Source organism: Nelumbo nucifera, chromosome 1 (assembly GCF_055504915.1).
Source record: "Nelumbo nucifera cultivar China Antique chromosome 1, China Antique-T2T, whole genome shotgun sequence".
Lineage (NCBI taxonomy): Eukaryota > Viridiplantae > Streptophyta > Magnoliopsida > Proteales > Nelumbonaceae > Nelumbo > Nelumbo nucifera.
In genome coordinates this window covers 211,233,041-211,258,769 of record NC_142649.1, presented here as the reverse complement: position 1 = coordinate 211,258,769, position 25,729 = coordinate 211,233,041, and the positions used below count along the sequence as shown (strand labels likewise).

General features: G+C 38.5%; 1 protein-coding gene across 1 annotated transcript; it reads right to left on the bottom strand.

Moving 5' to 3' along the window:
* Window positions 1-11,587: 11,587 nt before the first annotated feature.
* Window positions 11,588-22,028, bottom strand: LOC104588820 (low affinity inorganic phosphate transporter 1). The gene is given in 5 exon segments (XM_010246915.3): window positions 11,588-12,152; window positions 20,685-21,110; window positions 21,395-21,694; window positions 21,697-21,851; window positions 21,853-22,028. Coding segments are annotated over 3 exon segments (561 nt in total). The 3' UTR covers window positions 11,588-12,152; window positions 20,685-21,110; window positions 21,395-21,464.
* Window positions 22,029-25,729: the final 3,701 nt, after the last annotated feature.

Genomic DNA, 25,729 nt, shown 5'->3' with positions numbered 1-25,729 from the left:
GTATCAATTGGGGCTCTAAAAGATCGAGTTGAGTTCAACAATTCCATTTCATTGTGTCAAGTTTAGTCTCAGACGCATTAGGGTTGGTATCAGATTGATATAAAACCGTACTCAAGTTCAGAATTCAGATCTCCCTTTTAAGTTTAAAGGTAATATATATATATATATATTGGGACCTTCACAATTTGTAATGGTCCCCTGTTAAGTCCAGTCCGTGATCCTCCCACTTTGGGACCATTGTCACAGCTCTCTTAGCTAAAATTAAATGGGCAAATGGCCAAAGCAAAAGCTAAGTTACACAAGCAAACATTTTAGATAACCAAGAAGCATCCAAAGCTAAGTGATCTCTCTCTCTCAACTATTCAAGAATTAATCTTTATATCATAACCATCTCACCTACTAACCCATCTACTATATACTACTATATTGCTCTCTCTCTCTATATATATAATAAACAATACAACCAACATCAACAACTCTTAGGCAAACTAGGAAATCATAAATAAAAAGCATAGTAGATGGAAGCCAGTTGACATTAGAAAGCTCATTGGACAAAACCAACATTGATGAATTCCATGGCTTTAACTAATCCAAATGCCAAGGCATCTCTATAATTAACCTCTTTAGGAGTTAGGACCACCTAACCTAATTTAATATGCAAACCTAAGCTCTAGGAAGACTCATTCATCCAAAACCCACTTCATAAGCCTGATGTCTCGTAGGTTCAGACAAGTTGGTCACAACCATGAGGTGTCACATATTATGACAGTATTATAAGATCCAACCCATGATTTCAAGATTGTAAGATCTACATTTTCTTTTTTAATATTTGATTGATGATAATAAAAATCAATCATTATGGCAGAAATATCCTTAGAGGCACATGGCTGATATATCTCCATGTGTTTGGTTTGTGATGCAACCAACATATTATATCAAAAACAAAGATGAGTCATCACAAAAGGTTCATAAAACAATTCCTAGATATTAATGCTTCAATTGCATATGAGAGCTGAGAGTGAGTGAGTTGTATTACTCAATCCCAGGTCTCCGCTACAACTAGCTAGAGATTTTACCAGCAGGCTAACTGGCACCTTCTTAGCTACCATCAGTTGATCCAGAGAAAGATCACCCCTAATCCACACCCATTAACAATTGTTAACACACAACCCAACCTAATCCATCTATTTTGACCCATTTAAATATTTGAAAGTTAATTCTTTGAATTTATTATAGTGTTGCATGTCACCATTAGGTTGGTTAAACCAAACAAACAAAATTAGATTTAAATGAAAATTTTTGGAGCATAAAAAGATAACTAGATAAGAAAGAGAGAGATATCATATTTGGTAAATCTAAACTCATAAAAATAAATGATTTCTAAAAATAATTTTGAAGTCTGAATTGTAAAACTTTTTTGCCTCTTTTATATTCTAAGCTATTGAACTTTTGAAAAATGTCCATCTTACAATTTGACTACTGCTTGAACACATAACATAAATTATATTATAATTAAATTCAATACAATTATAAGCATATATTGAATACTATTTTAAAATTAATATTATGTCATTATAAATTATATATATATATATATATATATATATATATATTATATGAGTTGATGATTATGTGGGAGTGGGACTTCCATACTCAATGGAAAAATTACTAAAGGACAATATTGTCCATATATATAATAGTTTAGAGCTCAACTCAATGCTATAAAGAGAGGAATTAGCATCAAAATTATTAAATGCAGTTTCTAAAGTTGCCCATTGTACAAAAAGGCTCACACCAACAAAGGAGAGATTTTAACACAAACCAAATGAGTAATTTGGTGGCTTGTCTTTAATTATTTTGGTATTACATATTACACATTATGAGGGGATTAAAGGGATGAAGCAGAACTTTTTGGGGGAGCTTTAAAAAATAATTTTCCCAAAGTTAGCATGCACAAAAATTGAAGTCATTTTTTGCTATTCTCAATATATATAAAAGAGTATGAAAGAGGAACCGCTGAGGTGACATCTATGTGACAACGTTTATTGAATAAATGCCCTCATTCCAAATACCCTCCTTGTTACAAAAAGCCTACATTTAGGCAGATTTGAACCCATGCCTCATTTTGAGATGGATGTCAAATGACCATCACAACTACTGGTTCATTAATTACTTGGAGTGGGACTTAAAAATCTATGTAGTCCAAGAAATCTAGATGCCGATGACTATGACCCATTCCTTGACCTCAAAGACTTTCTGACAAATTTACGTTTCTCTCTTATTTTCTATCAAACAGAACATACCCATATTCTCCTAAACTCTTGTTTTTTGTTTTTTTATTTCTAACAAAAACAGTCATATTGGAGTGGCTCAAGGGTCTTTACCCTAAAAATTATATTGCCCTACTTACAACGTTATTCAGCCCAAATTTTAAGGAATATTTGAAGGATGCTTGACTCGGTTGGACCTGGACCAACCCGGTTGATTTAAAAGGGTTCCAAGAATACTTGTGGAATCCGTCATGAAGTGAAGCTGAGTCAGGTATCATGGTGATAGTACACAATTTGGGAGTTTGTAAACCTAAATAACCCATGAAAGAAGGTGAGATAAAGTGAATAAAGCCAACAGATTTCATAACCCAATTGGCAAGCAAGAAGACAAATTCCACGTGGTCCAGAAGAAAACCCCAAGTAAAAAGCACTTAATTTGGAGTGTGGAGAGGGGTCGGAATGCTAGTCCATGGTTGACAAATGACAGAGAGGAGAGAGCCCATCACCCCTTATCTCTGCAGCTCTGTCTCCGGTCTCCACGAAGAATCATCAGTCAATCTCCACACATTTAAATAAATAAATATATTTCGGGGGGAAGTCTTAGTCTTAGCCTCTTAGGTGATGAAGAAGCCATGAACAGAGAGGCTTAGAGCCATGAGCCAGAGCCAGAGCCAGGCCAACAAAAACCAAACTGTACAAAACCCAACATGACCACGGGCTCTTCCAACTTCCAACTTCCAACTTCAATGGTTGGCGCCCAACTTTCTAGTTTTAACGGTCAAACTTCTACCTTGTTTGGTTAGCCTAAAAAGTCTCTCTCCCCAAATAATCCAAAACTCTAACAAATTCCCAATAGAAAATTCATGGCTAGGGAAACTTCCACGTCATCTTCTCAAAAGGACAAAAAAGTGAGACCCAACTTTTCCCACTTTTTAGTTTTTTCCCTTCCCACATACACATTCATAGAGCCTGAGACAGAGCCCCCATTTATCCATTCCTTTTCTCTTTTCCCACCACCTGCTGCTCCTGCTGGGATGCTCTCCTCAGAATACTATTCCATGCATGGATGCATTTGATGGGGATGGATTTGCTAGTCGGCTTTTGTAGCAAACGAATCTATTTTTTTTTTAAACATCCGAGAATACTATTTCCCCCACAACATCCCACAGCACATTTCTGCCGTCTATTAGAAACATCTTTTGATGATAATATAAAAAATGATGATGTCATCATCAATAGATGTCTTAAATACATGGCGGGGATGTATTGTGGAACGGAACACTTCTGTGGAGATTGATTTGAACTTGTGGTGGTGCATTGGTAGGTTCTCTGTCTGGCGCTCTTAATATATCCCCCTGTCAAGCATATGTCCGGATTCAATGTGCTTCTTGAATAGCATGGCGTTTTCATTAGACTCCGGATCTTCTGTTTACGAGAATTATGTCCACACGTACCCACAATATACTATCCCTGTGAATTGGGAACATCTCCCCCTATATAATACTATGTAGAGGATGAAATGTTTTCCATGTATGACTGAGATAAATATGGGCAGAGTTCTCAGGCAGGGGAGATCCGGACTCTTCCCATTAACCATTTGATTGATTCTAGATGGGATTTATGATGATCTCAAGTGGGGTATAGGGTGTTAAGTAGATTTCCATATGAGAATAGAAGAAAGGTTCTCCTCACATCTCTCCACTGTAATCAGCTGTTGGTCTCAGAAGTTTTGAACCAATAGCTCTTCTCTACTTTGTGAACAAAGAACATTCTTTTTTTTTTAATTTTCTCTGATTTTTTTTCTCAATTAAAAATTCTGGGGCCGTTTGATAATGATTTGCTTTTCGTCTTTTAACGGATAAAACGATTAAATAATAAAATATCTAAGGGTATGATATTCTATTGCAACTTCAACCTCATCCATTAAGGAATTCTTGTTTGGCTTTTTGTTTTAGAAATTAACACCATTCACATTAGAAAACATCCTCTTACCTATGGATTGATAGGATTCATAGAAATCAATATTGGATCAATCTAATCTGGATAATTATTGATCGGGGTGACCTCATCTGATTGAATCACTGGTTGAGATGGTTTTGATCATTTTTGGGTGAACTACTCGGTTGAACGGTTCAACCCAGTACCAGTAGACAGCTTTCCGGGTCAATATGTGGGCTGGTTTGTAAAACATTGATAGAAACAATGAGCCATTGCAATTAGGGATTGTATGCTCAATATTTATATGCCCAAGAACAAACACCATTATATTCTTTTCTTAGACAGTACTGGAACCTTGTACATTCTCTCAGCCCCAAGGATAAAGTCACCCTCCAAAGAGGTCCATGAGAAGCAACCCCAAATCTCCATTATCATAATACATGGAAGGGAAGTGCTTTTGAACTTGTCGTTAACTTAAAGGACAAAAGATTGCTTGTTTGGTGAATGGTTGGGATTGGTCATATCAAGCATCTTTTGGCTTGGCTGAAAATGTCTAGATGTCTCCATGGCCCATGACAAGTTAACTTCAATTTTGGGACTGATTTGCTTATTGTATGAAAGTTAATTTCTTAACTAAAGGTGTAGACAGGTTTTTTTTCCCACTGACGCCTTTAGGTTAGGGTTGCAATTGAATTGAGCTCTAGCTAATTGAATAGTTGGGGTTTGAATTTGATTAGGCTCACTTTGAATTCGATTCTCGAATCAAGTTCAAACTTCAGGCAAGTTTAATTAATTATTTGAATTAATTCAAACTCGATTAATAAAAAATTTTGGCTTGAATGCTCGTGCACACATACATACATACATATATATACCTTAAGGGCTAAAGTGTCGAGCTGATAAAAGACCTCGGCACCACACGAGACCTAGTCGCTTTTTTGGCATGGGCAAGACCAAGGATAGGGAGAGAGGATTATAAGTCACTCCCTGAGCCTAAGGGCTATGGTGTCAAGCTGACAAAAGACCTCGACACAATATAAGACGCAGTCACCTCTTTGGCATGGGCAAATAAGTCCTAATCGCTTCTTTGGCATAGGCGTGCTAAGTCCCAATCGCCTCTTCGGCATGGGTAGATAAGTCCTAGTTGTCTCTTCGGCATAGGCATGCTAAGACCTAGTCGCCTCTTCGGCATGGGCAAAATCAAGGATAAGGAAAGTGGACCGCAAGTCACTCCTAGAGCCTAAGGGCTAAGGTGCTGAGCTGATAAAAGACCTCGGCACCGCATAAGACCCAGTCGCCTCTTTGGCATGGGCAAAATAAAAGGCAGTTCACATTCAGTACGAGAAAGAGAACAAAGGAAAGACTAGTTCGCTTTCAACACCATGACAGACGCAAACTTAGTTGATCTCTTCACAGTAGACCTCCACCTTGGTTTCAGGCTCCACATCGAACTCGCTAGCTACTCTTTTGAGAACCAGCTAAAAGGACGTTGCGTCGAAGTCTACCTAGGTGGAGCGACCTGATAAAGTAGTTACACAGAACCCCCTCTTGAGGATGGCATGATAAACTTTTCTCTTGAGGTAATGGTCGGATTGCAGAACCCCTTGACGGTTCCATCCCTAATAAGGTAGATGTCCTCGGGGTACCTGCTCCACCTCTCCTCGAGCGGATGAATTCGCTCTCATGCCCTAATAATCAAGATGGTGAAGTCCTGCGTAAGGCTGCGAACACTTGGACTCTTTCGACCTGAGAAGCAAATTGGACCGACGCTTACAACTACAAGCTTATCGAATCAGTCATTCCGGGCAAAAGGAGTGATCTACTCCCTTCGCCGAGCTACTTTTAGCTCAGGAGTGGGGGTAATTAATGAGGACGGATTTGGCCATCCAATGACATTGTGACACATGGCATCTCGAAATAGTTGGACGGCACCCAGACGCCACCTAAGCGATGATTTGGAGTCCCAAATCGTAGTTCGCCTTCGCCCCGACATGGCGACTTGCCTTTATCGCCAACCTAGCAACTTCGACCACAACTTAGGTTGGCTAGGAGCACCTCGTCTATGGCCGACCTGTAGCACCTCGTCACTAGCTGATGTAACCTCGATGCGAGGATTGACCTCCCTCGAGGGCTTGCCGACCTAACTGAGGTTCAGGAGGCGACTTGCGAATTGTGCTCGCCGAAAAATTTGGTATGCATATCCCGATACTCCCAAGTTTCTCAGAGGTTAGCCCACGTACCGAGTGTTCCGAAGGATGGCCAACGTGCGTAGCGATTACCTCCGGGGATTTCAGACCGGTTAGGCGACCTCCCGGAAATCTCGGATGCGGTGTGTGAAGCCCACGCCAAACAAAGCCTATATAAAGGCACTAACCCCAATGACATGAAAAGGTACGCGTGGTTTAGTGCATTCTAGCTCTCCTTGTTCTCAAACTCTCAGCTCGCATTTACTATTACTGACTTAAGCATCGGAGCGACCTCGCCAGGTTAGCCACCTTGGGTTCTCTAATACCTCTCTTTCTTTGCAGTTCGAATGATGTACTTGGCAACAGGCATCCGAACTGCCCTACAACTAGGAGCATCTAGATCGCGCACCATCAAAAACCATTTGGTTTGAAAATAGATTATTTTTCAAAACAAAAACACAAAAATGTTTATTATTTTCAAAACTAAAACAAAAAAATCATGATCTTGAATTTCTAGTTTTCATGTGATTATTTAATATCATGTTTATAAATTATCATATTTTTAATTTTTTTCATTTTACTGATATAACCATCTAAAAACAAATGAAATTAAAAAACATAGAGAAGAATGCCCCTATAAGCCTAATCAGCCTAATGTTTTGTTCAATTCGATAAAGGTCATTTTTGTATTTTCCATACTGGGTGCCGGGTGCTCTAATCAACTGTCAATGTTAAAAGAAAGAAGGTTGCCCAATCGGGATGTAAATATACATGAATTTATCTTCGTTTTCATGTTCAACTTGCTATATCCATCCAACCAAGAATGTTGAAAAGGTCAAATCCTTTTAGTTCTTTTAGTTTACTTTGACTAAAATTTGACACTGATGGTCGTGGCTGTAGAGTGTAGACCAAATCTCCGACCACGTTTTAGTTGAATCAAAATCACCACCTTACTATAATAGCTAATATGATCTGGAATCTGGTCCTGGATGATTCACCCAGTAGAACCTTTGACTCCGGTCTCCCTTCTTGCACTCTGACTGATTCCTTTTTCAGTTTTCCTTGGTTTTTTCTTCTTTTCCAATCTTTGCACTTGGGAAGGATTACAGAATGAATATCAAAGGTACGAAATACTAAGATGATCCTCTTTACTCCTAACCCTCCGATTCAATCACGAGAGTGAAGGCAGGAGGATCTTGCTCATTCAAAGATAATGTGGGGTAGGGGGAGACCACTGTATATTAGATATAGAATAGGTCTAGATGTATATAAGTTGTTTTCTTTTGTGGGGCCCTGGATTTCATTCTCTCTGGTCCACCTTACCTGGGCTCCACACCACCTAGAGATGACCACCTTTTGACCACCCATTACACCTTTTAACTATTTTCTCAAGATAAGCAAGACCCATGAGATGAGATGAGATGAGACAAACGTCAATGGGTTGAAGCCCAATAGATTAGGGTTGTCTTCCTTTTCAATTAAAAAGGGAAAAGATGTAAGAATGAGTCCATGAACGGTCCCCCATGGAGCTTACTCTTTACTGAACGTCCAAAGCGCACTTTGCATAGGCAGAAGTGCCTTCTGACACCAATCAATGGTTGGCCTCTCTCTAATTCTCTCTACCAAGTATGAACTGAACCACCAACAGATGACTTGACAGACTCTCTCTCTCTCTCTCATGTGAAGGAGGTCTCTCAAGGAAAGAGAAAGGCATTTTGTGGTTGGTTGGTTGCACGCTATACACAATGAGTGAGAGTGAGAGTGCAATAAATATTGACAAGACTGATAAGACTTGGTCAGGCATGCCCCAGCCAGCCAGCAGCTGCAGCCCTGCAGCGAGCATCACCAAAGGGCGGATAGGATCTTTAAAGGGCTTTTCATGGGGATTTCAGATTTCTAATCAGGGTGACCCCCCTCCCCCCTCCCCCATCTCTCATCAATCCTTTCTCTCTGTGTAGATGAGCCTAGCTTTTAATGCACCCAACTTCGAGCCATCTTCCTTATCAGTGTCTCCCTGGACGTGCCACGTCATGTGTGGGGTCTCATTCATCTGACCCTCATTTGGTTGTAGAAACTATAAACTAGAAAGATCCGATCCTGCATTTAAATTTAATTTAATGGGCTTAACTGAACTAGCCGGATTAAGTCGTGCCAGAAGCATCATGTTCAATGGCAACTAGGTGGGTCGTGGGTGTGGTTGGGAATATCCATTGCAGGCCCAATTGATGATTGGGTTGGACAAGGCAACCCAAAAAAGTAAAGCCCATCCATGTTGGGGATGGAATTGAGAAAGTGAGTCGGATCATGGTGTCTTTGTATGGTCGGTGAGGGCGTTTTAGTAATTATGAAGCCCTTAATTTACACGTGTCAAGCAAAGCAAAGGGACTGGTCTCTCTGAGTCTGAAGGGTAGGCCTAAAATTCCCAAGGATGGAGGTTGGAGAAATGGAGAGAAGAGATTCAAAGATATGGGATGTGAGTTGAAATGAAATCCCCGGGCCCTGGGGACGAGACGAGACACAAAAGCAAAAAAGCAAAAATAAAAAACACAAAAGCACAAAAGCACAAAAGCAGTTGTTGATAGCAACATCACATGACGCAACTACTTGTGGGTTTGCTCCAAATGCAGGGAAAAGGGACCATGGCCCTGGGAGGTTGCTTTCTTATTCTTTGATGGTAGTGAAGTTAAAATATAACCAGAGAACGTGAACTGAGTTCTCTCAACGCTATGGTCGGTTCGGTCGTCGTCGGTTCTCCACTGCTTCCAAACCCTTGTCCCTTGATACCTACCAATCCCATAATTTAAGTGGTGTTAAAACAAGTCCTCGGAGAAGAGAATTGACATTTCTCTTTTCAGGAGGGCTCAGCCTCAGCCATTCGTGGGCATTATTAGGGTTGCAAAGTAGCGGTATGGATTGTCCGAACCAATCAATTTCAATTAAAATATACATGCTTAAAACTTATTATAAATAATGTTGATTTATTTTCAATAAATTGTCATAGGTTCAAGTTTCATATAAATAAATTTTAATTCTTTTTATTCATTAAATATAATATGAAAATTAAAAATCATTTTATTAATGATAATTAATATTTTGATCATTTTCAGTATAATTTAATATCTGATTATAATCTGAATTTGCTAGATATCCAGTAGATGCCATCTGATTCAAAATTTCAAATGTAAACAATCAAATTTGGATCTATCTATATCTCATTCGATTCCATCCATTTACTACTAACATAGGATAAATGGTTTGCTCTCAGATAACCAATTCTCATGAATGTTGTGGTTCCAGCAGAAAGCTGACCTCATTTTCTTTCCCAGAAACGTTGTTTTTTTTTTGATTCATGGGGACAAGACCCAAGATGTTGCTTCTTCATTTATGTTAGTCCCATTTTTTGCAGAACACACCCCAGTTTTGTGTGACCAAACATCGAAATCAGGTCTGGAAATATATGCACAGGTGCCAACTGGCTGGTTGGCAAAGGCTCCTGCCGATTGAAGCGAAGAATTGAGATTGAATCCCGCCTGCACCAGGGTTGGGAGATGGCTGGGTTTACCCTGTTGTTTGTTGAGGTCTATAGCTCAATGGTACTAATGGACCGAAAACAAAGTTAAACTTGACAATTCAAGCTATCACAGGTCTTTCCAGCTGAGTGAGCAAATGGTTGCCCGAGACCTAAACTTTGGTTTAATGGGATTTTGTTAGATCTCAGATACAGATACTAGCATCTCGGAATCGGATGGCACCAGCTTCAAGAATTTTACAAGGTAGTATTGTTTTTAAAACATGTTTGTTACCAATTTTGGACAAAAGCATATTTCCAGGTTTCTTTTTTCTCCATGGGATTTCACAATAGGGTTGCAATCACCTCCCATCAACTTTCTAACATAACTGTAAATAAATCCCCTTTGTTAGAATCCTCTAAAAAGAGGGGGAAAGTGACTGCGATTTACCAAACTTCAAGGGATTCAGCAATGGACAGAAACTTAAGGGGAGATTTTAGAAATTTGCCCAAAATATAGAAAGATGCTTTCACGGTTCAAAATTGGTAACAAACACGTTTTAAAAACAGTCGATTGTAATCTTTAGAAATCAGAGGCTACCTAGTAAAATTCTAGAAGTTGGTAACATACGATTCCGAAATGACTTGGATTTGCTAATATCTGTACGAGTAAACCAAATTTAAGGTTTTCAGGCAACCATTTGCCCACTCAAGCTAGGAAGACCTGTGATCAAGGTTTAAAGTATTGATATGATATGAATTTCGGCCATATCATATCAGCATTTAGAAACGGCTGAAACTCTATTTTTTTGTTTTTATTTTCAAATTTTGATTTTTTAGAAAACTTTTAGCATACTTTTTATTATTAAAAAAAATTAGAGGTTCAAAACACCTGGAAACAGGCATTTTGGACCATATCGTTTTCAAAAGATACGATACAATACGCCCGATATGAGACGTATTGTATCAATACTTTGAACCATGCCTGTGATAGCTTGAATTATCAATGTCAACTTTGTTTTTAGTCCATTAGTACAAGATACCTATCCCATGGTCACAAGGTCTTCATGTTGGAATGCCACCTACAAACATTGTATAACAGTCACTATTATAGAGTGGATACTTGCCTTGGTCTTGGTGCAGGTAATAAAAGTTAAAATTGATTATATAATGCTCCACTCGTCCTCTAAAACTATGCCACCAAGACATCTGCGGTAAACAATACCTACTTGACATACTCATTGTCTAACCTCACTACTCTGGACCTCTCCAACATGCCTGCAGTTGATATCTTCATCTACTTCGGATATCTAACTAGATAATACAGCAAAGTTAATCAAGGTATGCGGTAAACAATCCTAATATGGCAAAATAGACCTAGGCCTTGTTGCTTCCTCCTTCAATTTGGCAAAATATGTCATACCTCTCTCATGTCAAGCACTAGGCAATGCCGCAAAGGCTGTGTTTGGTTACAATGCAAATGCAAATATATACACTACATGTTTACCCATTTTTCGGTTCATGAATGCAAACACGGTTCGCATTTTAAACTGTTTTTGCATTCATTTTGTTTGTTTGAAATCGGTGCAAAAGTGTAAGCCTATCACTAAATGCTCCAACTATCTTATGCTCCAATGCATTAACTTTGATCAAAAAGTTAATTATCAAAGCAACACAAAATTGTATCCAAAAAATAGGTATAATAATGCTCTCTTCTCAGAATACAAAAATGTCAGAAAATACAATTTTGCTCTGATAATCATTACTTTTTTATGTTTCAAACAAACGCTTGCAAACGCGAACCGGAGTATATAAATACCCCACTTCGGTGTTTGTATCGCAAACAAACGGAGCCAAAAGGAACTGCTTGAATTGGATATGCCTCGATCCAAACATTGGGCTTCTAATCAAATTTGCATCTAAATACTATTAACCAATTAAACTAAAAAAAAAAAAAAGATCATGAATCTTATATACTAATAAAATGAACCAAAAACAACTTTGATATTGCATATTTCAATGACACTTTCATCTATTACTCCTGGTAAACATCAACCTTCAAGCCAACTTTACTAATCACTCCACTTGAATTCAGATTGCCTATCATGAAATGGATTTGAATTTGAATACAGGAAAATGGATGCAAATTGTAATCCTAATGCAAGGAACCACGTTTGCCCATGTGGCCAAGCATCTCTGTGCAGTTGTGCTAGAACTCCCCACCCAAAGAAAAAACAATTGCTTGGAGACCTGTTGAATTGTACATGTAAGTCGCCTCAACTGCCAAATGCAAGAATTTTATTAAAAGAAAAAGTATCCTTTTCATGCATTGTCTGCACAACAGCACAACAAGCCCATAAATAAAAAAATTTATGTATTGAAAGTTTCAAATTAATCCCATTATCTATACTCAGATTGAGATAGTAATATATGCATCTTCACATTGTAACCGGATATAGGGGATTTTGCATAATTTCTCAAGGTAAAATAGATCACTAGGTCACATTGGAACAGAGAAAAGAAATGAGGATAATGGCAGGGTAAAACTCAATTGGCAAACATCTGGTCGTTCATTCCTTTGTATTAAGCAAATATGGCATGTGACTATCATCTAAAGTTCTAGAGCAATGCTGGAGAAAGATAACAATCTGTACCCAGTTATCTGAAATTTAAACTATCAGAAACATAAGGATAACTGAAATAATTATAGTGAATCAAATACCAAATAAGCATAAAAATGACATTCAGCAAAAACAGTGATTAGCTGAGGTCCATTATTCACTTCAAAATTACAAAAGGTTGTAAGTAATTGCTTTTTCCTCCCTGGAACTTGATACACCAGACAAATAACTTGTGTAATGGGCATGTAACAGAAGCACAGAACATCCATTCAATTCATTTCAATGCAACATCCTTTCAACTGAATCAGTACCAAATTTACAGGAATACCACACCTGGCAAAAATAGTGATTAGACAATCATCCAACAGAATTCAGATGGGGCCAAAGCCATTTACTTTTCTTTGAAGTGTTTATTAGCTTCTCAATTTTCTATAAAATAAACTCCCTTCAGAACAATAAAATAGCATAGGAGAAAAGCCAACCCAATCCACTGATAGAAGCCATATTCATGTCCTCTAATGCTTCTGGACATGGTCACACAAGAAAGTCTCAAGTTCAAAATCTAATTTGCAGTTGGATCTTTCTAATAATGACAATTACATAACACAGTAAAACATGTCAGTGTTGGTTATTGCATTCTAGGCAGGGCATTATGCAGTACTAGGGGTCATAGATTGAACTTGTTTGAGTTTGGAAGAATTTGGAATAAATTCTTTCAGGGATTCTGACCTGCACCACAACTCCTGATCCACTACATAATCTATATCCTCCCAAACTTAAGGGACATGTATTTGACTAGCTTCAAGGTTCAGGTCCCCACACATTCAGGTTAATTCAGATGCATGATCATGAAACATGGGAGAGGAAGAACAAGAGCCATGAAGTCACCCCCAGAAGAGATTAAAATGAAAACCTAATCACCAAAGACAAAAGACCCCCCTCCTTCTGGGAAGCTGGAATAGAGATGCCAACCTCTTGGCAGCACAACGTATTTGTTGCATCTATTGTTAGACAGTCTTGTATGCCCTTAGCTTCAATCCGATTTGATGTACTTTTGTTATTTAGTGGAAATAAATAAAGTGCATGTTTGATTCATGTTGTTTGGTTTAATTATGTGTAAGACCCTAAAACTGGACACTTATAGAGACTCGTGTTAGTTTTAAATATTCACAGCCGTTGGATAAGTTTGGGGAGATTTATCCTACTAAGGTTGATACTGGTGTGCCACCAAGTGTTGGGATGGCCTGTCTCAGCCACCAGGGTAAGACCCGATGCACATGTAGTATGGGATTACTTGAATCCTTGAACCGGACCAGATTTCCAGTGTTGCCCTGGACCTTGGAGACAGATGGGCAAAAATTGGAAAGTTACACTTGACCCCTAGACTTGATTATGACATTTCACTAGGTGTCGGATCGGACTGTCTTTGATATGCCAATCAATGAGATCCTTAGATGGGGATTAAAACCTGGGTATGTTGGGACAGTCTGAGAATTCATCTGAGTGGGTGATCATAGTGACAGGATCAGCCCCTTTGTCGGACAAAGGGTAATGATCGGGAATGCACTCTCCCTGATGGAAGCCAAACTGCCGGCAGTTGATTTCAATCGTTGGAATTTTGTTTTGCAAAATTAATATATTTATATATATATATGTACGGTTTCAAATTGTTTGCAAATGGTTTTAATTCCCGGGATCCATGTGAGTGGAGAGTGCGGCACTGTTCCTTGCAGCCGAGGGAGAGGTCCTCTCTTGTCGGGCAGTGCTTGATCATTAAGGGCTGAGAGGTTAAGTGTAAGACCATTTAGGATAGTACCTGATGGGCTAATCTTGCACCTACCCACAATCCCTGGGTTTCTATAAGATGGCTTGGCCCAGGGACCACTTAATGTAAGTGTTGGGCCCATAAGGTCCATATGATGGGCTCAGGGGTTTACTGAGTCTTTTAGTGAATTCGGCTGGGCCTTGTATTAAAGGCTGGGCCGAACCCATGTGGCTGGTGTGTAGATCAATGCTTGGGTCCCACGCCATACAAAGAAGCCCAACTGGGCAGCAGATTGGAAACTAGTTAAACACTGAACATATAATGGGCCAAAAGCCCATTTCGAGCTGGGCTGATATGATCACCCATCTATGGGGCGAATCTGAGATTAATGTTAGTAAAAGGATTGGGCCTTTAACCTTATCCACTCCAGGAGACCAAATTCATATTAGATTTGAATCTGGTAACCTCCTGATAAGATCAGGAGTAAATTAACTTAATTTGCAGATAGGATTAAGATAATCCCCTATCCAAATACAGATTTGGATTAGGATAACTCCTAATTAGGAGGTTTCTTAATCAAGAAGAAAAGAGGAGAAAAACAAAAAAAAAACATCAAAATTCGAAAGAGGGTTTTTGGTGAAAAGAAATCTCCCTGCGAATTGAGATTAGATCTCATTCATACTCTAGAGAGAGAAGAAAAGCAGTTCAGCCTTTTTCGCCCTTGGAGTTCTCCTCCTACCGCCGCCATCTACCTTTGCAAGATTCGATCTTTGCAGAAATAGGAAGTCAAGAAATCTGTTCTTGACATCAGTCTTGCAAGAAAGACTGAAAAAGACTCAGTGTTTAGTGCTTCCAGAGGGTTCTTACGAAGGATCCAGTGTGTAGGACGCACCCTGCTGGTTCTGTTCCATCCACAGCTGTGTCATCTTCAGCAGGAACGGATCTTGGTGCATTCTTTGGGCGTGAACACCAACTTTGGGAGATACTGCTTCTCCGGATCAGGTATATTCCTCCCATTTATCTTTTGGTTCAGATCTGGTTTGATTATAGTTCAAGTAGGATCCTTGAATATTGTATTCTAAATCTAGGGAATATGATTCCCAGTTGGGAGAAGGTAGGAAATTTTTGAAATTCGCCCCACCCATTCCGCAACCTTTATGGCGTCCATTAGATGGATCCTACCATTCTTTCATCTATATCTGTGAATTGTATTAAAATTATTAATATGAAAGGTTACAGAGCAAGGGAGCTAAACAGCCTTAGCTCCCGATAACAACCATTGAACACCAAAAAAATGATTACAATACAGCCCAAAATATAGAATTTATGTTCACCCCTTGTCTAGCTAGACCATCTGCCAATGAGTTCACACTTCTTTTTACCCATTTGTATTGAATTTCCATGTCCTTAGTCAGCCATTTAAATTTCCTCTTTTTTTTATCAGTGAATTATCAGATTTATTAAATCAAAGCCAAAGATAGTACAAATTAGGGAGAGGCACAAGATGCTACCTCCCCTTTAAGGAGGGGAGATGGAAGAGACCATTAACTCTTTAGTTAAAGAACAAAACAAAGGTAAAAGAAAAATTTTCAGCCCTCATAGAGTCTCCTATTCCCACTGGTCTCGAAAAAAAGGAAATGATGTTGCTGTTCTCATCTCTTAATACACCACCAATCCCACAGTCCTGGGTTACCCTGACTCTTCCCGTCAAAGTTCAGCTTAACAAAACCCTCCACCGGCAGAGTCCAAGTTACTTGAACTCTAGGCTTCCTAGAGGAAGTGAGGGCAACTACAGACCAATTCCTCATTAAATCCTCAAAGGAAAAATCTTCAAAGAGTTTTAAGGATTTCAGCCACAAAATAGTCCTTGTAATACTTTTTGACCTCAAGAATGCTTCTTTCCTTCTCCTGAAAAATTCTGAAATTTCTCTTCCCAAATAGTCCTAAGGAGAGCTGCTCTTATACACTTCAACATGATTCTCCCTCTTCTTGTGGTCCACACAAAGGTAGAAGGGGAAAACAGAAAATTTACCTTAGCTGGCAAGTTCCACCTGCACTCAAACAAATCAAATACCCAATTCCAAATGGCTGCAGCAAAAGGACAAGAAATCAATAAGTGGTAACAGTCCTCATTCTGCTCTTTTATTATGTAGGTTATTCATCGTATTGATTTTACCATAGTAAACTTCTCAACAAAAGACGACTATTTTTGGGGGAACAGGCCTAGACCATACTTCCTTAAACCTGAGGAGAGGAACTGGAGCAAAGGGAATTAAAGAAAGAAGCACAAGTAAATGACCCTTTCGAAGTCAAAGTCCAAATCCTCCTATCAAAAATGAGTGGGTCCATGCAAACAGAATCAAGTAGCAATAAGAGCTCAAAAACTGATAGGGATTCCTCATCCCTCAACCCTCTACGGAAGTCAAGGTCCCAATTTGTCGACAAGGGGGTATATGGGGACAAAAGAAAGAAAGACACAGGTTATTTTTTATAAAGGGAAATAGAGAAGAGAGAAGGGAACAGATCCTTAAGGGGCAAATTTCCCACCCAAGTGTCTTCCCAGAAAAGAACCCGAGTCCTAGAGCAAGCATCATACCTTACAAAGCGTAGGAACTGTGGGAGGATGCCATGAATTTGCCTTCTAAGGTGTTGCAAGAGTTGCCCGTCTGGATACCCCTGCATCCCAACCATTTCTGGAACAACCATGGATACTTGCCACCACTTCATGCCATAACCACAAGTAAATTTCCTCTTTTCATTGTTGTAATTCCAAAGTCTAGAGTTATCCTCTTTTAGCCAGTTTACCATCACTTCAGAATCTCCTTCTATGATCAGCTTGTTAATTTGCATATCCTTGATCCTTTGTATCCCTTCAAGAGCTGCAAGTATCTCAGCCCTCAAGGAATCTCCCACCCCGATTGGTCCAAAAAACATAGCTAACAAATTCCCCTGTTCATCTCTTATTACTCCCTCTATTCCGGATGGCCCTAAATTACCCATGCTGCTGCCATCAAAGTTCAGTTTAGTAAAGCCATGAGGTGGAGGGAGCCAACAAGAGTTTGAGGCTTTCTTTATTGGAGCAAGTTCTGCTATTTCTTTTAGCTAGTTGCATCTATATCCATAATCAAGCAGCCATACTTGCGACTTATCTTCTAGAAGTTCCAGCATTACATTATTGTCAGGTTTATCTTCAATGTTTTAAATAAGTTTCAAAGAGGATATGAAAGTGTTCATCCATAAGCCAATGACCATACCATTGTGATGTATGGTATAGACGTATAGTGTTTTGAAGAGCACCTAATTAGACTAGGCAACAAATGGAGCCTTTATATAAATTTCCATTAGCTGCCACGATGCACTTTCACATACAGGATATTAACCTAAAAGATCAAGCTAGATGGTGTCAAATAGTGCTCTATAGTTTTAATCTCTATGGAGTAAACAATGATAAAAAAACTTATAAGGAGCAAGAGGAAAACCACAGTTCTTATTTAGTAATGAAGTGACCTCCATCTTGTGTTTAGTCAAATAAAATTGTAGAAAGAATATTGTCCTAGATGAGTCAAAAGTGAACAAATGTGTGGAGAAAACATGTGCAGGAAAACTTATATAATTACCAAGTATATGCAAGGCACATATTTGCTTTCAAAGCAACAAGTTTGCTTTGAATTTTTTTCCCTTCTCACCCAGCTAAGCATTCTTAATGTTGTATATGTTAGTATACTATAGGTTAGGGGCAGCCATTCTTGCAGGAATGTAGGTCCAAGTTTAAGAACAGACACTTCCTGCAGGAATGCCAAAGGTTAGGTATATCTCTAGTCCGCCCCTCCCAAGACCCCAGATAGACAGGACCAACAATGATATGGGCTCTTTCTAGATTGTGATAAGCAGAATTATATCATTATTCGTATGGAACTGTGAATATATACAGAATAACAGACAAATTTGGAGCTATCCCATTTAACTACAGGTTCTGGTAACTCCTTGACATCATTTTTCTAAAAACAAGCAAGAAGAGTAAAAGTGCAGATCACTGTCGTTCATGCATCAGTCTTCCTTGAGGCAATAGATGTATTGATAACAGATACATGGGGTTCCAGGCCAATGGGGATGCAATTTGATGGGCCCAGGTTGAGTAATTGTTAGAATTTGATGGGTTCCAGCTGGAGAGGCCCCAGGCCTGATGCAGTGTAAATTCTTCAAATTGGGTACCTGACTTGCACCACTACTGACCAATATGAATATTGTCCATGAAAGCCCATTGGGGCAGTGTATATATAATGTACAAAAATTTCCTTTACTTGTAGTAGTGGTAATTACTTCACTGTTTTCATAGCTTGTCTAATGCAGTCTTGATTTCTATTATTTGGGTTTCTGCATATTTTCTTCTTTCCTTTTATTGTCAGGATTGTACAATAACTACGTGGGTGTTCACCAACTTATCTTCAATGGGTAGATTTCAAAACTTGGCAGCACAACATCAGAAGCGAACAAGTTTTGGTCATTTATGAGTGATATTGATATTTGAAAACAAGGAGAACAAATCACTCATGTTGGTGAATGCCCTCTACTGCTCTACAATATTTAGTCAGAAAGCATACAGTACTGATAGAATATTATATAGGGACATAGCTTGTCTAATGCAGTCTTGATTTCTATTATTTGGGTTTCTGCATATTTTCTTCTTTCCTTTTATTGTCAGGATTGTACAATAACTACGTGGGTGTTCACCAACTTATCTTCAATGGGTAGATTTCAAAACTTGGCAGCACAACATCAGAAGCGAACAAGTTTTGGTCATTTATGAGTGATATTGATATTTGAAAACAAGGAGAACAAATCACTCATGTTGGTGAATGCCCTCTACTGCTCTACAATATTTAGTCAGAAAGCATACAGTACTGATAGAATATTATATAGGGACATAGCTTGTCTAATGCAGTCTTGATTTCTATTATTTGGGTTTCTGCATATTTTCTTCTTTCCTTTTATTGTCAGGATTGTACAATAACTACGTGGGTGTTCACCAACTTATCTTCAATGGGTAGATTTCAAAACTTGGCAGCACAACATCAGAAGCGAACAAGTTTTGGTCATTTATGAGTGATATTGATATTTGAAAACAAGGAGAACAAATCACTCATGTTGGTGAATGCCCTCTACTGCTCTACAATATTTAGTCAGAAAGCATACAGTACTGATAGAATATTATATAGGGACTATTTACTGCTTAATGAGAAATTAAACCCATTAATAAAAAGTAGGAACTTTTTTCTTTAAAATTCCTTTCCAACTTCTTCATTTATTGTTCTTTATGTTTTCTGCTTTTGGAGGGTGGTACTTTGGATAAATTAGTTTTGATAAACTGGAAATCCATAATTAACAGTCAAAAAGTATTTCTATTCTTTTTCATCAATGAAAATAAGAGTATCTTTTGATTTTAATAGGCATGTACCCGGTCCAAAAATGGAATGTGCCAAAATCAGCATCCTTCAGAGAGTTCTCTTGAAAATGTCCTCACTGTCATGTGATGTTAATGCTCAAAGACATTAAATGGTTCAATGGTGAAACTAGACCCCCGAGGCCTACAAGTCCTGGGTGATCTCTCCTGCTACCTAGCTAGTAGCTACCCAACATAAACAATCTTGTTTGTTTAGCTTATACATAGATATGTTGTACCTGGATGGAAACTTATATTTCATCCCATGACTAAGCACCTAAATAGAAAATACCCAATATAGACAAGGTCTAAAGGGTTACTTTGGGTGGAAATATTGGTAAGTTAAAATAGAACAAAATGCTGAAAATGTGTGAATCAACTTATATGTCTAAAAATTGTAGAATTGTGGAATGTTGGGAAATATCACCAAATGTTAAGAGTAACAATTGATATTTTTGGAAATAATAAATGACATACATACAAAATCATTATTATATCACCAGAGATCAACATACAAAGCTTTACATGAGGCCCAACTAAGCCACTTTTTTCATCAGCAACTGTTCAAAAAAAAATGGATGAACCATCAAACCAGACGAATGCCTGTACAATTTGCAGAATCAGAACTCACTACAGATGGTTTCATAATTGTATAGCACAAAAACTGGGAGATACCCAAAAGTATATACGGCAAAATAAATAATAGATTTAAGTAAAAAAAAAAAAGGAGCAAACAGCAAAAGGATCCAACCACAAGAAAAACAGACTGCAAAACAGCTAGAGGGGCCAATAAAAAAAAAAATATATGCAGAATCCAAACAGGAAAACACCAATCCTAATTCCTAACTTCTCTCCAAGTCTAAAATTTCACTACAAATCGAGCTAAAATCAGATTAAAAATCAACCAGAGATTAAAGAAGATAACAAGGGTTTTGGGAGAAATGAAGTAAACTCACTCTCTCACTGTCATTGTATATATCTGGGAATTTCGCCTTTTCTTAGAAGGGAGAGTGAGTACTCAGCAGCATCGATAAGGTCGGTGATGTTGTGAAGAGATCGCTCCTCGGAACCCAGCATGAAGATAGTACGGACCTCCGCTTTCCTGGCCAGTCTAGCCGCTAAGCTTAGTGGAAGCTTTGGCGAATTGAGGCTCCGTAGTATTTGGCGGTACAATGAGAGAACTCTCCCTCTGTTCCTTGCCATGTCCTCGGCCGTCGCCCATATCAGACCCCTCGCCATTTTCTCAGAAATCCCTCCAACTTTGGAGGTTTCTGAGAAGAAACAAGCACTCGCAGCTCACAGGTTGCACGTCACAAAAACCGCCATTGCCATCTCGCCTGTGCCTCAAATGTTCACATAATATCCATCGTAACACCGTACATCTGGAATACTGTGAGTGAGATCCTTTTTGACAGCACAGAGAGGACCCACCTTATGTTGCACGATACCCTAGATTACTAGCATTCCTCTTGCATATTTTAAGTTTAAATATCAATAAAAATAATTCTTTTAATATAATATTTAAAATAGGTTATTTTTTTTTCTTTATTTCAAGACTTTTTTTAAATAATTCCCGAAAGCCCCAACCACAGTTTTGGTATGCAAATAAGATTTTAATAGATTAAACACTATATCGAAGAAGAAATCCATCAATCGAATTGCAAACCTTTTCATTCATCGATGAAGGCCACCGTGAAACAGTATCCTAGAATAATATTGCACGGAGTGACGAGAGTCTATGTCGTTGCAATTCTAAAGACCTCTAAGAAGCATGTGCTGGTGATTCCGAGTAGAAGAAGGCCATGGTGACGTTGACAAAGAAACTCCGTGGAGAATAGGCCAAAGGAGTTGCCGCTGTCCTCCGTAATGTGCTCCACCTTTTGTTTGGCTACAATCTCAACTTGCAAGACCTTGGACATGTCAGATGCATCTTACTTCGCATTCTTGGCGACAAGGGCTATGTAGTCTTGGGCATTTTCATAAGCCAGTAGTAAGTTAGAGCAGCAAGCAATATACCAAACATCAAAACAAAGTGCCATATATAATCAGCTTGTGAGACAGTTGAGGCACCGGCGTCAATTTCATAAGCTAGAGAGGAGTACTTGGCCTTGATTGCAACAGATGATGATTGGAACCATCCCACCAGCTAAGATCCCAAATACTTGCATGGTGAAAATGGCAACAATGAAGGTGTTACGAGTCTTCTTGTTGGTATACTCGGAAATAGTCGTGGCAAAAAGTGGGTAGTCACCACCGATCCTGAACTTGTGCCAAAAGCGGAAAAAAGAGAGGATCGCCATTATGCCTTTTGGAGCACATCCAAAAGAAAGCCCTGAAGCAAAGAACAACATTGAGAAGAAGAGTCATTTCTAATTTGTTCTTCTGGTTCAAAATGCCAACGTGGTTCATTCTTATTGGTGGGTTCATAGGATGCAAACTCAGGAAAGAGAAAGATAGAGACCAGAGGTGGGGACATTTGTTCGATGGTCTGAACGAGGAAGGAGATGAAGTGTTTCTACCCTTTTTTGATATATACATTTTTTAAATTACCTTATTCTAGAAATTATGTTAGGTTATTTTTATTGATAATATGACATAATAGATGCCTTTATCAAATATAATCCCAACAAAAAAAATGCAAAAAGGAAGAGGGGTTCAAGAAAACTCAAAAGAAGATGTTTGGTGGGGGTTTATCCTATAAACATTTATTTGATAAATGCTACTTTAAACATTTATTATTTGGTTGGGCCTGATTTGGGCGTTTCAAGAAACAAGAAACATTCTCATAAAGTTACTTTCCAATTCATGTTTGGCAGTTTAGTGGGGCATTTCAAGAAATAATCATATGGGTGATTCTGTGTGACATATTTACTCGATATCTTAGTGTCATTAAGTTGAACCAATGGTTCAAATTACTCATACTTACACATAACGGCCGATTTTGAGATCCAACGGTGGATCTCGGATGCAAACTACATCCAACGGTCAAAATAGCTGGTATAGGTCCTCAAACCACCTCATTCATCTGGATACAGAAATCAACATACTCATTAACAAATGGATTAGAGTAAGGGTTGGGGTAATGAGAAAGAAATCTGTACTAAGGAATGGGATTTCCAAGGTGATAATACTTGTAAAGCAGATACAAATAGGGATCATCTCTTGTGGTTGTTTTTTGCTTGTCAAATGATTCTTCCTCTCATGCTGGTGTGGGAAGTTTTCCTACATTATTTGTTAGGGAAATTTTCCAATTAGTGCCTTGTACTTTGGGCCTAATGCCACTTTGGTCCCCAAATTTTAAAACACAATAATTCAGTATCCAAACTTTCAAAATGTGCCAATCTAGTACCTACCGTTAATTAGTCGTTAAGTGGCATTTGAAAAGACACAAATGCTCTTTGAGTTCCATCTAATTCTCTTTATTAACCATCCAAATGTTAACATAAAATGAACGGTCCCAAATCTTTGCCTCTTCTATTCAAGAAAGTTGAGATCTCGTCTTAGTGGTCATTTTATTGACCATAACTTTCTTGAATAGAAGGGGCAATGATTTGGGACTGTTCATTTTTTATTAACATATGGATGGTTGACAAAGAAAATTAGATGACACTCAAAGGGCATTTGTGTCTTTTCAAATGCCACTTAACGATTGGTTAACGATAGGTACTAAATGGAATATTTTTGAAAGTTCGGGTATTGAATTGTTGCGTTTTAAAGTCTGGGGACCAAAGTGGCACTAGGCCCAAAGTATAGGATACTATAGGGGAATTTTCCCTATTGGTTATGCTCTGATGAAGGGGGAGAAGGTTCCTAGCCACAAGAAATGCCAAAACAAGTTTCCTCAAGTAGAAGTATTAGACCATGTTTTACCCACTCATGTCCATTTTAGGTCATGCTTGGTTCATTGCTTTTGGCCCCATCCTTTTAAGAGAAAATGACCAATCAGCCCATATTAGAATTTTATAGCCCCATAGTACAGGGGGAATGCATCCTAACCGTGAATTGATGCCAAATTCACGGGCAGGATGTGGTTTATAGGGGGGAGAGGGCTTGTAGTAGGGGGGCTGGAATTCAAAATTCTGCATCGGGTGTATTCGTACTTCTCCGTTCTTTTAATTCTTGCTCATTCTCAATAAAATGAGTAAGAATGAATAACATTAAAGTGTTTGGTTATAAAATTCTTGCCAAGGGCCTCATTCTTTTTAGAATGAAAAGTCAACCCATAGCACAAAAATTGAGGTAGCCTGTAGCATGAAAAATAATCATGTCCCATCTTGCTCATTTTCATTCTTTGAGGAAGCTCTACCTACAAAATTGCTGCCATAGATGTTTAATAGCTAACTATTGTGGAAGTACTTTTACGAAAGCACTTTTATAAAAGTACTTTTACACAAAAACAACTCATTTTCATTCTTTGAGGAAACTCTACCTACAAAACTGTTGCCATAGATGTTTACTAGCCGACTACTATGAAAGTACTTCTATGAAAGCACTTTTATAAAAGTACTTTTACACGAAAATACTTTAATAAAAGCACTTTTATAGAAGTACTTTTATAAAAGCACTTTTACGAAAGTACTTTTATAAAGGCACTTTTACATAGGACACTTGTCAATCTGAAAAGAATTCATTTTTAGGAAAAAAGCGTTTGGTTCATAGCAATATTTTCTCATTCTGCCTATTTTTACCATTCTTGTCCATTTTAGAATTTCATCTTGGATAAGAATGAGAAAATGAAAAATGAACCAAACATGGCCTTAGGAATTTCATCTTGGCTACTCCTATTGTGGCCTTTTTTGGCCATTGTCTTAATGAATGGTGGGATGAATACCACCCGCTCCCAATATGTAGGTGGTTGATTGCCAATCTAAAAGAATCGTTCATGATGATGCATTGATGACACTCAAAGTAGGGGTGCAACTTTTGTGGGTTAGGGTTGGGATTTTGTCAAAATTTCAATGGGCCCAACCTGAAGCTTGAGCCCGAAACAATGGAAACTGTTAACTTGGGCCAAGTCGACTTGTACCCAAACACTCAAGCTAGAAATGAAGTATAGGCATCATAAGCTAATCCTTGATGAGTAGGACTAACAAGCAATAGACATGTCACATAATGGAAGACAGAAAGTAAAAAATCTTAATATCATCTTAATGATCATCCATGCCTTGTCCCAACTATATGGGGTGAAGGGGATGAGAGATCCATCATATGGACGCCCAAAACTTGTGGAATAAAGGGGCGAATTTCAAAAAATTTTTCTCTCCCTTCAACTGGGAATCGCATTCCCTATTTAGAAAATCATATTTTCAAGGATCAATCTTGAACCAGATCTGAACCAAAAAGACTAGGAGAGGATTATACCTGATACGGAGAAATAATATCTCCCAACGAAGGTGTTCACGCCCAAGGAAGGATCCAAAGACTGCTCCCACTGAAGATGGCGCAGTGCAGGATGGAGCAGAATCAATAGTGTTCTTCTCAAAGAACTCTATCCTTCGCAAGAAACAACAGGATGGCATGTGAGCACAACCTCCTGTCAATTCTTTCTCAAAGAACTGATGTCAAGATCGAATCTTGACTTCTCCCACAACTGGAGATCGAACTAGATGTCTGGCGACTGCAGGAAGGAGCTGACAAGAAAGATCTTTGCAGGGATTGCATAAATCTTTCTTCTGTGATTTCAGCTCCGAAGAGGATCTGATTATGTGATTCTTCTAAAGGCTGCCGCCCCCTCCTTTTGTTAACGTAAAAGATCAACTCTTAATCCAATTAGGAGCTGCTGATCCAAATATGATTTGGATCAGACCTCTCTTCAGGTGATAAGGATAAACCCTTATCTTATCTGCAGATTAGATCAGCCTTCTCCTAATCTCATTAGGAGGTTTCTAGATCTGAATCACATTCAGATCTGGACTCTCTGAGTGGATAGGGTCTTAACCCTATCCTATTTGCTAATCCATCTCAGAATTCGCCCCATAATTAACTAATTAAATAGCCCAGT